Raw genomic sequence first — 17,128 nt, 5'->3', positions numbered from 1 at the left:
TATTTATAAATATTTTCTCTAACAAAAATATGTAGAGTATCTTTTTGTAACTACAATAATATTTTGTGAATGACCAATATGTTACTTTTCTTTATTCATTTTAAAACTTATTTATGGTAGTATTCATTCATGGAAAAAAGTATGTAATATTTTTAGTGAATAACTTTATTTAATAAGCTTTTTATTAAACGCTTTCTTATCGGTGTACAATAGTTTCTCACAAATTTTTCTTATTAACTTTTCTCTTATAACATATATACGTTTTTATTTCTAAGTAAATTATTTTCAGTAAATAGTTTGTACCTATTCGAAGGTTCAGAAAAATTTGTCAACAGCAACAATCACTGTATGGTTTTTCACAAATTTTTATTTCTGCGACAAGCTATGGTCCATTTATTAAAACATGAAAATTCTTTCTAAAAATCACTTGACATAAAATGTCTCGTACGCAGATAGGCAATTACATAAGTACGGAAGATAACACGTAAGACGAGAAGCAACCCAGTTGAAACACGTACCTCCTTTATTGCCGTAATTATTAGTGTATTTTCCCTTCTCTTTCTTCTGGTCCATTCATGACGTTTCTTCGTGGGTGGACTATATAAACGTATTTATTTCTGTTCCTCATTCTTGTGCTCCGCAAGGGTTCTTTCGTAAACATCGCGCATAATGTTCTGACGGTTTAGTCTTGTGAATCGTGCCTAAAAGTGTGAAAAAAAGAAAGTGTTCTTTTCTATTACCATTAATTTCTTTCCTTCTTTTCTTGAAGTATTTTTTATATTTCAATTTTTACACATTTTCTCATCAATTTTTACAAAGAATGCTTCGATTTCCCATTGTTTGGATAAGTGTATCCTGGTTACTAACATTGTCCATTGGTCGTGCAATTGGTCTGTACGAAACGCCACCTCACATCATCGTGTTTATGGCCGATGATTTGGTAAGATTAATGTTGTTTCTTTTAATTGAAAGTTTTGTTTAAGTTTTTCATACAAAATGTTCATTATCATTAGTATGATATAAGAAAAGTATAAAACAACTTAACGATATTTATTATGTATAATTTAGGTAAAAAGAAAAAACATAGGGCTAATTTATGCAAAGTTAGTAGTTTAGTAGTAAGGTCGAAGTTTTCTAATTTGCTAATTTCATTTCAAAAATAACCCCACTTATTTCTTAACGTCAACGTACCTTTAACCCCTTCGTGACCAGTGAGGCGTATATGTTACACTTAAGTACTAGAACAAAGATTCATCTCAATTTAGTATCTCGATAAGTAAATAAGAAATTCTTAAAAAGAAAAAATAATTATATTATAAAGCGGTTAAGAGTTGTCGAAGGCAGATAAACCTATCATATGTATGTTTATTTCGTTTTCGAATGATTTATGACTGGGAGTAGGTAGCCTGTGTGTGGTCATTGAGAGTGGTTATTGGATGTCTTAGGATTGATTGTTTGCAAGAAGCATGAATGTGTTTTTCAAGCAACCCGGTTGTTGTATTACATTAAAGTTTAGAGTTATTGTGCCCTGAGAGGATCTGACTACGAAGTGGGGAAGGTAAGGATGTCTCCTGGTGAGAGAACCGTGAGTTACAACACGGGACTTCCCGTCAAAGTACCGTCATAGGGAGAAAATCTCTAGCGGAGTAATCTATCTCTTTTTTAACCTAATAACTACCAAATCAATGGAAACAAAAATTTAGAAAATTTACAACGTAAAGGGTAACCGTTTCTGTATTACATGTGCTTGCCTACTTTGCTTAATTTGCTACGATTAATCTGTAGTACGAAAGCGTTTTAAATTTAAATTGTCCTTAGTTAAGGCAATTATCTTAGCTCGAAAATTACCTACGCCCCCGCACCTACCAAGGATGCTAGTGCTTATGACTCATCACAACCGCAAAACAAAAATCTCCCTCTTCTCCACCATGACATATTTAATTACTACTATTATACGGTCACATTTTATTACATAAATGCTTATCGTCACGTGCTTATACGTACGTGTAGGTAAAAATTCACTTTAACCCTGTCATTTCTGATGGCGTTTATAGGCGTTTTGAAAATTTATTCTCACACTATACTTTCATCTTAATTTAATCTTTAATTTTACCCTTCGTGCACACTTTCATCTTAATTGAGTGTAACCAAACAATTTTGAAACGATACTTACGGCCAAAAGAAAAGATTCTGCGGTTGTGATTGAATTTTTCTTTTTCTCTTTTTTTCTTTATTCATTTGTATACGACAAGAAACTTTTTTTTACATTCTACGTAAATTTCTGATAGGGATGGAACGACGTTGGTTTTCATGGATCGTATCAAATACCAACCCCCAACATTGACGCGCTTGGATATAATGGGATTATATTAAACAGACATTATGTACTGCCATCAAGTACACCGTCTAGAACAGCCTTTTTCACGGGACTTTACCCGATACGTATTGGTATGTGTGTATTCGAAATTATGGCGAGCACATAAAGTATTTGCATACTGTATTTTTGGTATCAAAGTACATGCTCGGTGTTTAATTTTTTATAAACAAGACAAATTTTAAAAAACTTTATTTCACGCAGTTAATCACTTTGGATCAATTACACCCGACATTTATTAGAATTTTGTCGTCGTCTGTATTGTCAAAAATTCTTCACGATTTGAATATTTCAATCGATCAACTTAGATTCTTCTACAATTTTCATTGATCCATGCAACTCTTGGATTTTTAAAACGGTACACGGAAATTTTGACGAATATAGTCATACTAAACACGTTCACTATCACCGTTCGCTATCTTACGTATTATTTTGTATCAGTTTTACATTATGCAATGCGTAACTGCACCTTTATGCACATGTGATATGCACATTTTGTATAATGTATTATTTAAAAAGACGCTCGTTTATCCAGTATGCAATACTTTACGAATATATTTGTTAAAAAGAAGATAATACATGGGGAAATTGTTGCTTTATTCAGGGATGCAAGGAGATGGAATTCGCGGTGGCGAACCGCGTGGTCTTCCGTTGCACATCAAAATTTTGCCGGAATATTTACGAGGCTTAGGATACACAACGAAATTAATTGGAAAATGGCACATGGGTTATCATACACCTCAATACACACCCTTACACAGAGGTTTCGATACATTCCTTGGTTTTTACAACAGCCATATCTCTTATTACGATTACAGATATTCGAATCAGGTAAGATGAACACCGTTACATATAGTACAATATAGATACTTTGTAGAAATTTTCAATTTACATCACATTTTTAATGAAATCAATTCTTTCCGTGTAATATTGATTTGTAATATTGAACAAATTGAAAAATTTTCAAGTTGCAATTGCAACATTTTTAAATTAACACACACATTATGTGTTTTCAGAATATGAGCGGATACGACATGCATCGCGGGGATGACCCGGCCCACGGGATCAATCGCGAGTACGCCACAGATTTGTTCACCGAAGAAGCAATTAGGATCATTGAAAATCACGAACTTCCGAGGCCTCTTTATCTTCAGATTTCTCATCTCGCGGTGCACGCTCCTTTGGAACAACCCGCGGACGAGTACAACGACAACGAGGAGATACAAATTCGCGAGCCAAATCGTCGAAAATATGCAAGTATGTAGAAAAGAAAATGTTACGAAATAATTTTAAGAATTTTTACTCGCTATTTTGCTATTTTACAGTTTCAAGCTGATTATTCTGCAAAGTGGTCGTAACGATAATTCGTACTTGTCGAGAGATATTTTTTGATAATTTTGATAGAAATTGAAAATTTTTGAAAAATTAAAAGAAACTTAGAATATAAAAATTTGATTTGTTTCAAAAGTATTCTTTTGTGTTCGTAAGTTTCGGATTATTTTGTAAATTTCTCACAATTAACGAGAATGATCTTACATTTTTTAAACATACTAGGTGTAAACAAATATTTCTCCTGATTTCTTAAATTTAACATATTTCAAATTCATTTTACAAATGAAATTTTTCAGTTCGATATATTTAAACGAAGAAAAACATTGCTTTCGAGTGCAAAGATTAAAAAAGAAAAAGATTTTTAAAACTGTTCATTAGTTCAGATACATGGATTTAAAATTTATTTTTCCCATTTTTCATTCCGAAGAATTTATTCTTTATCTTCGTTAAAAGATATATTGTTCTAATGTTTGTCAGTGTTTGCATAATTTCACGATCTCGTGATTTACTTGTGTAATTCTAATTGAACATGGTTGTTTGATGTCAGAAATGGTGTCGAGATTAGACGATTCGGTTGGACGCATAGTGCACGCGTTAGGCGATAAAGCAATGCTTAGGGACTCGCTGATCCTGTTCCTCACCGATAATGGAGCTGCGTCGATCGGTAGATACAGAAATTGGGGCTCGAACTATCCCTTGAGAGGGGTAAGATAACATTCTTAAGGTGGCTCTTTCATCCACTTAAAAATAAATTAACATAGATTATTACATGAATCGTTCATTTAGCTAATTTGTCCGCTCAATTAGCTCGAACGGAACAAGCAAGAATGATCAATGTATTTTTTGCTCGAAATAAATTCGGGTATCATTTAAATCATCATGTTTAACCAAGTGTTTGCATTGAGATTTTTCAATTGCCAGTTTATCCTCGAAGTGAGTTGCTTTTTTACGGTGGCTTTGTAATTTTGTAGAATTTTAGATCAAATGCAGACAGATTGTAAATTTTTTCAAACAGTACGCCAAGGTCTTTTGTATAGATAAGGCTTGTAATACGAATGCGATTTTCTGTTATTTGAACAAGATCTTTCAACTTTACTTTCAACTGGAATTTATTCTGTTTCAGTATAAAGTGTTCGTTATATTTTCATATTAATTTGATGAAAAAAGAGTTTTACTTCAAGGTCTAAACAAGTAGAAAAATTCTTGCTATTTGAGTGTACTGTAACATTTTACAGGATCCTACATATTTTTCTATAATATACCTGATAAATCAAATACTCGAGAGCTCACATTATTTTATATACATTTGTACACGTTACTTTCCACATACTTAGTTAGTTATTATTCTTATAGACAAAATACACTTTATACGAGGGCGGTGTGAGAGGCGTGGCAGTATTATGGTCAACAAGATTGCAAAAAGCAGCCCGCGTTTCTAATCAATTGGTGCACATATCAGATTGGTTGCCGACACTTTACTCAGCAGCCGGTGGTGATCTGAAGGATCTAGATGAGATCGATGGGATCGATCAATGGCGTGTCCTCAGCGAAGGATACGGACGTGGCAGAGACACACTTTTGCTAAATATCGATGAACTCGCGAAAACCGAGGGAGCAATATACAGCAGATTCAAATTGTTGCGAGGTAATTGCTTCAAAATTACGATTGACGAATTGTTATATGTATATATTAGTATACATTATGCAAGGTAGTACAATCTGAAAAGAGGTGAATCTACATGAAAACTTAAATCGAAAACGAAGGGGAACATTTTTTCATACGAAGCTTTATCGAAGATTTATCGAGTACACAGAGTATCTCAATGTTTGCCGATCAAACTTTGTCGGTGTATTCTACCGGTATAAATAAGAAGAAAATGTTATATGAACATTGGTCGTTTGAAGCTTCGTTAAAAAGTTACAACGGAAATACAAAGTTTGATAGGAAAAGATTGGGACACCCGGTGTGCTCCATGAATCTTCAACATCGGTTTATGCGGAAACGAAGCTTCGTATGAAGAATCGTTACTCCACATTTTCCACTTATTTTTCCTTGCAGATTCATCCCTATTTTTTTGGTATTTTTTCTTGAATGTTTCAAGGTTCTGTCGACAACGGTTACTACGACGGGTATTACGGCGATTCTGGAAGAACGTTGGAGACACCACCGTACACGGAGAACGTGTTGAAAAGTTCCGTATCTCAAAGCATCACCTATCATCTGGGTGGTCCAGTGACACAACCGAGCACAATGCTACAATTACGACAGGACGCAACGGTCCAGTGTCGTCCGAATATATCGTATTATCATAGACATGTGTTCACAACTTGCAACGTTACGGAATGTCTGTTCGATATAGTGAACGATCCATGCGAAACAAGAAACATCGCCGAGGCATATCATAGAGTAAGTAATAACAAACGTTCTTATATCATCTCAGCTGGTTAAGATGATGTTAAGGTACATATTTGCAGTGATGAAATAAATTTTTCTGCCGATACGCTTATTGTCGGATCGGTACCTATACCAACTGTGACGAATGATTTACGATCGACGTCATAATGGTCATTTATTACGCGGTACAGTCTGGTTAAAGTTTTATGTTGGGTAAATTTATGTTGGATTCAGATGCTTCAAGTTCATATCGTATCAAGAATACATCGTGACACTGTTAACCTTGCTCTAGTTTTTTAATGTAAAGAATATGCAAAGTTAAAATTCATGGGAATAACGTAACTTTTTTGTATCAACTTTTTCAGTAGATATATTAGAATAGAGATGCAATAATTATTTATTCCAAAAAGCTGTGTGATTCTAAATTCTAATTTTCGTAATAAGAGAAGAGAAGTGAAATAATGAGTTTCCAGCCTAAGACAATAATCGATATTCTAGTTTGATAAATCACTCGATAATCTAGATCGTAAATGCCAGGCATATAATCCTTGTTTGTGGTTCAAATTGGTTTAAACGTAGAACACAACTATCGCATAAAGTATTAACAAAATAATTTATTCGTTGCAATATTTGTTTGAAAAATTTAAAAGTTTAGCATCTTATTAAATTAAGGTGGAAGTGCGCGCAGGACAAAAATTAAGGATTAAATTAAGGTGAAAATGTGCCAAAAGTCGCTAATAGCGCCAAAGAAAATTTTCACAGCGCCTATAGGCGCTAAAGAAAATTTTCACAGGGTCTACAGGCGCCAAGGGCGCTACGCGAGAAAATATTCAAACAGCCTACAGGCGCCAACAGTGGTGAAAGTGTTAAAATAAATTATCTCATAATGTATCGATAATATAATTATTGAAAATATTATTCAATATCTGTGCAAGATTTAGCTATATATATATATGTGTTTGTGTAATTTGCAAAATTTCTTCTTTACAGATTGCTAGAGATTTGGATCTTTATCTAGAACATTACAGTCACATTTTAATGAAGCAATCGAGAGTATCTGTCGATTGGTTGGCCGATCCAAGGAGAAGAAATAATACGTGGGAACCGTGGATGAATTCAGGTGCTGCGGTATACGTTCCTAACACCGCAGCAGTACTTGGAAATCTAGTGTACTGCGTTCACATTTCGATCATTTTTGTTTCGATGTTGTTCAACACTTTCATTTGATCGCGTAACTTTCGTCCATGCAATGGACGTGTGGCAAGTATTATATCATTTTAGCATCGAGAAATTATTTAAAGTCGGTTCATTCAATTTTGAATGTTACGAAGAATCCTTTTAAACAACAGGGTAAACAGTTGAAACATTCCATAATAGTCAAATAATGTTATAATTCGTAAAATTATAATTTATAACAAATTGTAGAATCCCAAATTTTTAGCGAAGAAGATCAATACATTCTCTTCTTATTTCTATTACTTATATATTTACTTGTAGCCTAAAATTACAACTTTTTAGTTTACCGTGCCGTTTAGGGGGACAACTGATTTGTCATCGAAACGAAGAATTTTCCTCTGCTTTCGGAATTAATGGAAGTGACGTTGTTTGCATTGGAGAGAAAAAAAAAAAAGAAAAAAATATAAAAATGCAGTTTAAAACGCTTTGGCTTAACCGATGAATTACCGCGATAAATATAGTTAGCCAGACAGAAATTGAAATTGATGAGTTCATATCTGCTACGTAATTACCGATTTAGCCGACCTTGCTTCGTACTTCAAACGAATACGTAATTTAGGTGTACTGGAGGAGAGTCTTTTAGCTAGAAATACTCATTACCTCTTGTAACTTAAGTCGTTTAGGTGTTTCGCTTAACGTCTATTATTTACAAAGTTAGTTAAGCTAATGATACATTGGACGTATTTAGTATGACTTCGAAAACTATGTAGGAAAAGTGTAAAAAATTTCTTTTTCCTCCATCGGTATAATACTTTTTAAGACACATAGAATTTTCATTTAGCTTCTTAAATATTCTCTGAAAAATTTTTAATATATAATTTTCATTTAGTTTCTTAGATATTCTCAAATTTCTTAAATATCGCCCCAGATTCGTTGCGCTATATTTTTGAGCATGTTACAAACGATATTTTCTTTGTTCTTTTTTTAAATTCACCACGAATTATAGATGAACGAGAGAAAATCACAAACGAACCACTAAAGTTTAAAGGTATTTTGAATAAGGTATATGAAAAATTTGCAAAGACATTTATACCTTTAATCAGATATAAAAGCAATAAGATCTTTTGAAATCATGCTGGATACGTGTGGAATATTTCATTTCCTCTGTAGAAAAAGAAATAACCGAAATTATGTCCCTTTGTTGTAATGTATATACGTAAGTTTTTCTAAATATACAACTTATTTATTTACGTAATAGTCTGTTGAACAAATCCAAGTTCCAAAATGATTTTTTAAAATAAGAAAAAGACCAAATACCTATACCTTCGTTCGTATAAATAATAAAACTGTCGAGTATAAAATATTCTGCAAATTATTCGCCTATCTATTTCTTTTCGTATTAACAGGTAGTCGGTAAATTAGAATTTTTAGCAAATTTCAAACAGGAAACGTACCAAAAATCAAAATTCTTGGTTGCAGTCCGGGGTACATTTGAATTTTTAGTAAATTTCAAACAAAAACTTTCACAAACCAAAATTCTCGGTTGTAGTGCGGTAAATTAAAATTTTTAATAAATTGAAAGAACAAAATTCTTGACTATAGCCGGGAAATTTGAATTTTCACGAAAATTTTACGAAAAAAAAAAAAAAAGAACAAAATCCTTAGCAAAAACTAAGGAATCCCTGCAAACGTTGAATAGAAGATTATGATAATCACCATTATCTTATCATTCGAAAGCTACAATAATACGACCTAATCCTGCAGACTCTTTCAATCTTTCAAGCAACGGAATACCGTCTACAGAAGAAGAGTCAATCGTGATGTAATTACAGAGAGATTTACCAAAGAATTTACTATTTTCTGCTTACCACGATATCTCTTCTTATCATTAATATCTTTAACGTACTCGTCGTTTGTTCGTTAAACGATAATGTTTAACATGAACTCGCTACAACTCGTTTAAACGATCGTTTCGCGAGCTCATTGATAGATCTTCACGTTAGATCTTGCAATTCTTCGATCCAACCGTTTAGACCGTTTGTTTTTCGACAATCACGAAGATGAACGAAACCGAGATCTCCCGGTTCTCCTTGGAAACTGTACACGCGTTTTCGATAGTTACGATGCTACCTTCGGCGTTAAATGACCGTAGAAGCGTCAGTGATAATAGTCAGAGCGTAGCATCCCGGAAAATACTTTCTCCGCTGGTGGTATAAAGCCAGCAAAGTATGAGTAGCATGGTATAGTAGGGTTTTTAACGTTAAACCGTTGTTGTCGAGTGGTGGTCGTCGCGATTCTTATCGGTTGCGACACTGTTTTTTCTTCCATCACTCGTCACGTGCAATTCCCTTGTGGCAATTTTCTTTCGCGCCCGTTCGTCCTTCTTCGCGTGTGATAAATTTCGATTAGTATGGATTAATTGGAAATGAAATTCAAATTCACTGTGACACGTGTGGAAGGATTATTCGTGAAATCATTTTTTTTCTTCGTTTATCTGGAAGTTTCGTTTTGGTTACCGTTGAACGAACTTAGATGGAATTATAGTTGCGAATTGGTCTAAGTAAGAAGGTGCAAATATGTTCGCAATCTCGAAGCGTTTCGTACTTTTTCTACTGTCTGTGGTTCTTCTCTCGGGATGTTTGTACGCTGTGCTGTTGCAACAGGAAGAAGAGGGCCAGCAGCGACCAAATATTGTTGTTATCATGGCGGATGACCTCGTAAGATTGGAATTCCTTTCTTTTATTTCAGTTTCTGTAGGGGAATGTGCATATGACGGAAATGGCATCGAGATTAAAAATTAGCGAAGTGCATTTGGTTTTGAATTGATGCTCCATTGTGTCACGTGACTTGGATAGTAACTTGTATGCTCAAGTATACTTAGATTTGCTCACCGTTGTATCGTTGTATTCTACTATTGCTTCCGAGAATTTTATGTTATCGATTGTGAGAAACAGTCACTGTTGTTTTTTTTTCCTTTTTTAATTTAGCTATTGTTAATGAGATACACGAATATGTGTATAGTGACTTTTAAAATTCAGAATTCGGAATGATTTCGTTTTTGCAATGATAATTTGCAACATGAAGAATTGTGGAAATTTTCTTTTAGAAATTAAGCAATTTTTTTTAGTAAAATTATTATTTAAAAATTTCGCAATTTTTCTTGTTCAAACGATATGTTGTTTGTTTAAGTATTAAAAGATCAATTCTACATTTATGAATTTACTCTTTAATTCACATTTTGTTCCACATTTATTGCTGTCTGTTGGATTTGGTATTCGTCGTTGGTAAACATTCAAGTTCTTAAGCAGATCTAATTTCAAGATTCGCGCATTTGTATAAGTGAACGTGCAACGTTTTAACTCAGTGCACGCGTCTTCGATTCGTTCTTGAATATAAATTACGTTAGAGTAAACTTGACACAAATTATCTGATCCTTGCTCCCTTTTAATATTGTCTCGTGTTTTCATGCTACACCGTCACTTTTTTTCAGACTACAGCGTTCCGAATCGACGCGATAGTGAAATATGCATGCAATTTGTACCGTAAAAAGTATTGCGAATTAAACTTTGAAGTAATTCATTTGCAAACAAGTTTTTGCAATTTTCATTTCAAACAACCGCAAAACGTGTACATTTTGACATGGAATCTTTATTTTTGTAGATTTTACAAACAGAATGTTTTCGATTAAAACTCGACAATTTTTAAAAATTCAGATTTTTTAATTTGAGAAGTTCAGTTTTGGGAAGTTGAATGTTCAAAATTTTAAAAATTCAGATTTTTAAATTTTAGAAGTTCAGCTTTTAAAATTACAGAAGTTCACTTTGCAACAGTTCAATTTCTGTGCAATTGTGATTAAACACAAACGGTGTTAAAAATGCGCTCATCTCTGTAAAAATGATACTTGTTACGGTTTTATCATTTACAACCGATGTTCTGCCGATTATGTAAATCAACCACACCGGCTGAATTCCTCGAATTTCTGATTAAGGGTTGGAACGATGTGAGTTTTCATGGCTCTAATCAAATACCCACGCCAAATATAGACGCTCTCTGTTACTACGGCGTGATATTCCGACGACATTACGTTTTACCGATATGCACACCATCAAGGACAGCCTTTCTTACCGGGCGTTATCCCATTCGAACAGGTAGGTTACTCCTTTAATGCGATTTATGCGACCGATACTTACACTCAGACGTTTGCTTTTTTCTTATTGTTCTTTTTCTTCCTTTCGTTTTTTCTTAGTCATACACAATTGTCAGTTCAATAGTCCGCCGTGTATAAACGTGTTTCAAGGTGTATCGCACCGGCTATTATGATTAGAACTGAATGTCATCTTTTGTAGAGTATCCTACACGATTGTTAAAACAATGAAGGTGATTTATATTGTACGTCTCATTGTCAGTTAAATGTATGCTTAATTGTATCTTATGTAGACTAAACAGACAGGAGTATCGAAGAAGTCTTACATACAAAAAGTTGGATAACAATGGAGTCGAATTTTTCGCTCACTTATTGTTAGCTGAACATTGATTGATGAAGATTTATGGTTAAACATATTATTTTTCTGTTTTCTTTTTTTTTTTTTTTTTTGTGAAGTCAGGTATATGATAGATGTGTGTACAGTATCGTTCAAGAGTTTAATCGTATTCGTTGAGTACGATGTGAAATTTTGAATTTGATAAAGGGAATAATTGAAATTTCATGGAGTTGAACGAAATGAATTGAGTTATGTTGCATTTTTGCATTGGGTGATTTAAAGTTGATGAATGGTAGCGTGTTGGTACTTATGTATCTTTATTGTGTCCTCTTAGAGTTACAATTTTCCTTACCCTAACCGTATTACTGTGTTTACAATTTTCTTACTGCTACTTTGCCTGTACTCCTCTTACGTTCTACTATTATCTTGCTCTTCTCGTTCGTTATAACGCAGTCCTTACAATTTTTCTTGTTCCACGTCCTTATCATTATCTCTGTGCGCTATTGTTCAAGAGAGAGAGAGAGAGAGAGAGAGAGAGAGAGAGAGAGAGAGGAAGGAAACGGGAGGAAAAGAGAGGAGAGAGGAAGAAAAAGGGAGAAAAGGGGAAGAAAAAGAGAGGAGAGAAGAAGGGAAAGATAGAGAAAAAGAGAGAATGAGAGAAAGATAGAGTAAAGGAAAAAAGAGAGAAAAAGGAGATCCTCCTCCTTCGCACTGGTCTTTCCCCTTTCCACGTCCTCACATCTACTTCTTATTCCACTTTTCCCCCTATATGATAGAAATACTTACATGGAAGGTGAATATAGAAACTGATATCCTGAAAGTTGTAAAGTTTTTCTTTTTAATAAAGAGAAATAGTAGAGAATAATATTGTACGATTGAACTGTAACGCATTCATTTTTGTAGATTATACCGATTTGGTGGCAAAATGCATAGTTCTTCCTTAAATAGAATCTTTTTTTTCTATTGCACCTATAGAATCCTATTTTTAAAAATTTCTATATTTTCCTTTATTTATTTAACATTACAATAGGTAAATAGAACCCTCTTTTTAAAAATTTCTATATTTTCCTCTGTTTACTTAACATTGCAACAGGTATGCAAGGTTATCCTCTGAAGGCAGGTGAGCCACGTGCAATACCTCTGAACAATACACTTTTACCGGAATACTTACGAAAATTGGGATACGCCACTCACCTGGTAGGGAAATGGCACGTTGGCTATTACAGTGATTATCATACACCAGCGTATCGCGGTTTCGATACCTTCTTGGGATATTACAACGGTTACGTCACATACTTCAATCATACCATTGAACAAAATGTAAGATTTATCATAAACTTGTAGGAATACAATTTGCTGAAAATGTTTAAAATTGTATCTTATCTAAAGAAGAAACAAAATCTCTTTCGAAAATTTGTCTTCCCACGATTTTCTCTTTTATCAATCATATGCCTATGATTTCCTGAAAATTCACAAGATTCAAATTATCATTCTTACTTTATCCAATGTTTCTTCCCGCAATTTTTTATCAATCATATATCTACATACGACTTTAACTTCCTTCACCTCGAAGATTTGTGTATCTTTAAGAAAAAGAGCACACGAGTAAGAATGAAATTTTCAATAAAACAGACATTTCTTTGCAGGATCAAGTTGGAAACGACTTGCACTACGACGTTCCAAAAAATTTATCCGCCAAGTACAGTCACGAGTACATGACCGATCTGATATCGGAACGAGCCGAGGACATAATTTGGAATCACGACCGGAGGAAACCCCTTTATCTTCAATTATCCCATCTAGCTCCTCATGCTAGCGATTCGAAGGACGTGATGGAGGTTCGCGATATGAAAGAATTAAACGCGACTTTAGGTTACATAGAGGACTTCAACAGAAGAAAATTTGCGGGTACAACACATATCCTGCACTTCGTGAATTTATACTTTGCTGTAAAAACGTCACTCTAGTTTCAGGCGTAAAGTGTAAGTCTGTTTTCAGGCGTGGTCACAGCCTTGGACGAATCTGTCGGTAGAGTGGTTCAGGCGTTGAAGGAAAGGCACATGTTGGAAAATTCGATTATCGTTTTCATGTCCGACAACGGAGCGCAGACAGAGGGACTTTTGGAAAATTATGGCTCGAACTATCCTTTGCGAGGGGTAATGAATATTCTTTAGATAGTTCGTGGACGACTTGTGAACGTCTTGAAGACGTCGAATGAAAGCCTGAAGATGAGGAAAAGACGTCTGAACGACGTTCGGTGTTACAAATCGAGATGTCTTTGAAACTGTGGCTTTAGAAATGTCTTGAAGGCGTGATTTTTAGACGTAAAAATGGACCTGAAATGGATCTCTCTAAGAAGTTTTGTGTTATCTGGGTTACAATCAGGATTTTAGATTATTTCATACAATTGGGGGCTTTTTTACTTTAATTTTTATATCTTGATATTTTGTTTTAGGTGAAGTTGGTCTGAATACGATAGTAGTTTCCTTGTTAGACTTGTTTGACTAACAATAAGTTGGATCGTTATGACACTTTAGATATAATTGAAAAGTTTTGAAGAAAATTACTGTCATCAGTTAACAGTGTAAATTTAGAATGTAAAATGCCGAGTTGTTCATTTTATTGTTTAAAGTAGGCTTGTCTATTACTGCAGGAATTGTTTTAAATTACTTTGTCGTTGAAAATTTGTCGATTGTGTTTGAAATATTTAGAGGCTTCAATTGAAAAGGACCTATTTTCTTATATATATTTTGAAGCAATGTTTCAGAATTGCTGAGTAGAATATTTCGTGTCAGGAAACAAAATTGATAAACTTTTGAATTATTATCTATAAATAATTTTTTTATCATAGATATTCTAATTTTCTGCCGTAGATATTTATTCGTTTATTTTTCATAATCCATTTATCAAATTGCAGTGTCACTTGAAAATCTTCAAATTAGAAATTGCACGAATTTGCTCTGCAATTATTGTAGAATTTTTACTTTGAAACGTAATGAAAATTAAATTATTATTCGTAAAATTATCATACCTTACTCGCATCTATAGTTCTAAAAATATTAAATTTTTATTGCATATTTATCGAATCTTGAGTCAATTATTTTATTAAATTAACATCGAACGTGTATTTTCAGTTGAAATTCACACTTTTCGAGGGTGGAATTCGAGGCGCAGCATGCGCCTATTCGCCGTTAATAAAGAACACCTCCACGATCTCCGATCAAATGTTTCACATAACCGATTGGCTACCAACGTTCTATACAGCTGCTGGTGGCAATCTGGAGGATTTGGAGGAAAATCTCGACGGCTTTGATCAATGGTCCACAATAGTTTCCGCGAAAAAAACCGTTCGCGAGAGCATTTTGTTGAATATTGACGAAGTGGAAAATCTTTCTGGGGCTTTATGGGGGAAATACAAGCTGATAAATGGTTATTAATGTATAATTATATTTTAATATTATTTGTCAGGTCATCCTATAAGTTCGTGTCGAATTTTATAAATTTGATAAAAAACGTAAGCTCCTTATCATTCCACAACATTTTTTAATTTTTTGGTAAGATCATTGTGTCGTCGCTATAGCATTCCCTTGGATTTTCGTTAAAATATTTTTCGCTTTCGGCACGAACTTATGGGATCACCTAGTAATATAATTATATTTTAATATAATGTATTGTAATTGTTACATAATTCCTAAACTGATTCGCGTTTAATATTCTTTTCCGCATTACAGGAGCAAAACAGTTGTACGGTGATTACTATGGCGATAGTGGTACGAACGAATCGTACCCAAAGTACAATGTATCAAGTGTTTTGCATTCGCCGGCAGGTTCCGCGATTGCTAATATATCAAATCTTACGTTAAGTGCTAACGACATAACTCAGCTTCGAGAAGAAACAAGGGTTACTTGCAAACACCCGACATTTTATCCAAAATGTTTGAACACATGCTTGTTTGATGTCTATAGTGATCCTTGTGAAACTATCGATCTGTCTCTCAAACATCCAGATGTATGTACATACCTGTAGATTTTTGTGTCACCTGATTGAATTAAATTTATAGCAATTATAATTATATTCTTTTCATAATATGAAACTGAATAAAATACTGATAAAAATGGGAAATACTTGAAAGTTACTAAACGATACTTGAAAGTTTGAGCTAACATTTGACGAACATATTTAATAATTCAATTTTGTCTAATAAAAGTGAATACAAAATTACGTATCAAGGATGAAGAACAGCAAATCTAATGCTTCGAGTTGCTAAGTACCTACTGTGCTAAAAAGGAACGTAGCAAAAAGACTACTTGCATAAGAATACCTGCTTGCACGTTAAAAAAAAAGATTAACGTTTCTTTCTTTATTTTTCACTTAAATAGAAACGAAACTTTCTCTATTATTCATTTTACATACACCTACACTAAATGATTTAAAAGTCATTCTTACTAATAAACAATTCTTTTAATTGCAGATTGTCAGTCGAATGACCAGTTACATCGCAGGATATAAGAAAGTTTTAATGTCTCAAACGAACATGATCGTGGACCCGAATTCCTATCCTGAGCATTTCAACGGAACGTGGATGCCTTGGTTAAAATTACCCGAAGAACTAGTTCACGTTCTCAGTGGTTGACGATCACATGAAAAAACAAAAAAAAACAAAAAAGGTTGAACAATACTAATTTCGTTATTCTATCTATGTTTTAATTTGATTAATTTATCAAACTTGTTCTTTCGCTTATATATTATTTTTAACTTGCCTTTTAAATTGTTTCTAACGGAACAACTGTTTTATCATTTTATCGACAATTACTCGATTCTTTTATTCTTGGCATTTAAATTATTTTTACTAGAATAACCGTTTTATTATTTTATCGACAACTATTCGATGGTTTTATTTTTGGACTTTAAATTATATTTCGAGATGAACAATTTTTCGTTACAATACACGAATTAACGATTCAAAATTTTTACCACCCAAATTTTTTCGCATTTTCCGTTGGAAATTTCACTTCCATCGTGGACTCGAGAAACGAGCGGTGACGTAAGGGTGGCAAAAAGTTTATCGTTAGGGGAGTAACTCCTTTTTTTCAGCGACGTTATTATATACAGATTATGCAGATGAGACGCCGTCGTCGCGGAATACGTTGATATCAATTTAATTGCACGGTATCAGATTAATTAATCTATGTCCGTGGTGGGATATGCAACTTCCGATTTGCGCAATTATAATTTCGTGGGTAAACAAAAATATTGTAACGAACTTTGCGAAAGTATCGCTAATTTCTGTAGGTAAATTATTTATTCGACGATACCTTGGAATTTTTGCAAATTAATAAACAGCGTAGTGAAATTTTTCTAAGGATTAT

At 33.7% G+C, this 17,128-nt stretch overlaps 2 protein-coding genes across 2 annotated transcripts; both read left to right on the top strand.

The window, feature by feature from the left end:
- The first annotated feature begins 787 nt into the window (after positions 1–787).
- Positions 788–7,328, top strand: LOC108575358 (arylsulfatase B-like). Its single transcript, XM_017938130.1, has 8 exons — positions 788–940; positions 2,289–2,448; positions 2,979–3,205; positions 3,391–3,631; positions 4,254–4,411; positions 5,060–5,351; positions 5,809–6,113; positions 7,092–7,328. The coding sequence occupies exons 1-8, from the start codon at positions 821–823 to the stop codon at positions 7,326–7,328; spliced, it is 1,740 nt and encodes a 579-aa protein (XP_017793619.1). The 5' UTR covers positions 788–820.
- Positions 7,329–9,693: 2,365 nt separating this feature from the next.
- Positions 9,694–16,392, top strand: LOC108575357 (arylsulfatase B-like). Its single transcript, XM_017938129.1, has 8 exons — positions 9,694–9,994; positions 11,266–11,425; positions 12,852–13,078; positions 13,405–13,666; positions 13,757–13,914; positions 14,893–15,187; positions 15,490–15,767; positions 16,231–16,392. The coding sequence occupies exons 1-8, from the start codon at positions 9,854–9,856 to the stop codon at positions 16,390–16,392; spliced, it is 1,683 nt and encodes a 560-aa protein (XP_017793618.1). The 5' UTR covers positions 9,694–9,853.
- The last annotated feature ends 736 nt before the right edge of the window (positions 16,393–17,128 follow it).

Source organism: Habropoda laboriosa, unplaced genomic scaffold (assembly GCF_001263275.1).
Source record: "Habropoda laboriosa isolate 0110345459 unplaced genomic scaffold, ASM126327v1 scaffold143, whole genome shotgun sequence".
Taxonomy (NCBI): Eukaryota; Metazoa; Arthropoda; class Insecta; order Hymenoptera; family Apidae; genus Habropoda; species Habropoda laboriosa.
Note: the sequence above shows the minus strand (reverse complement) of the source record. Positions and strands in the feature narration are given on the sequence as shown.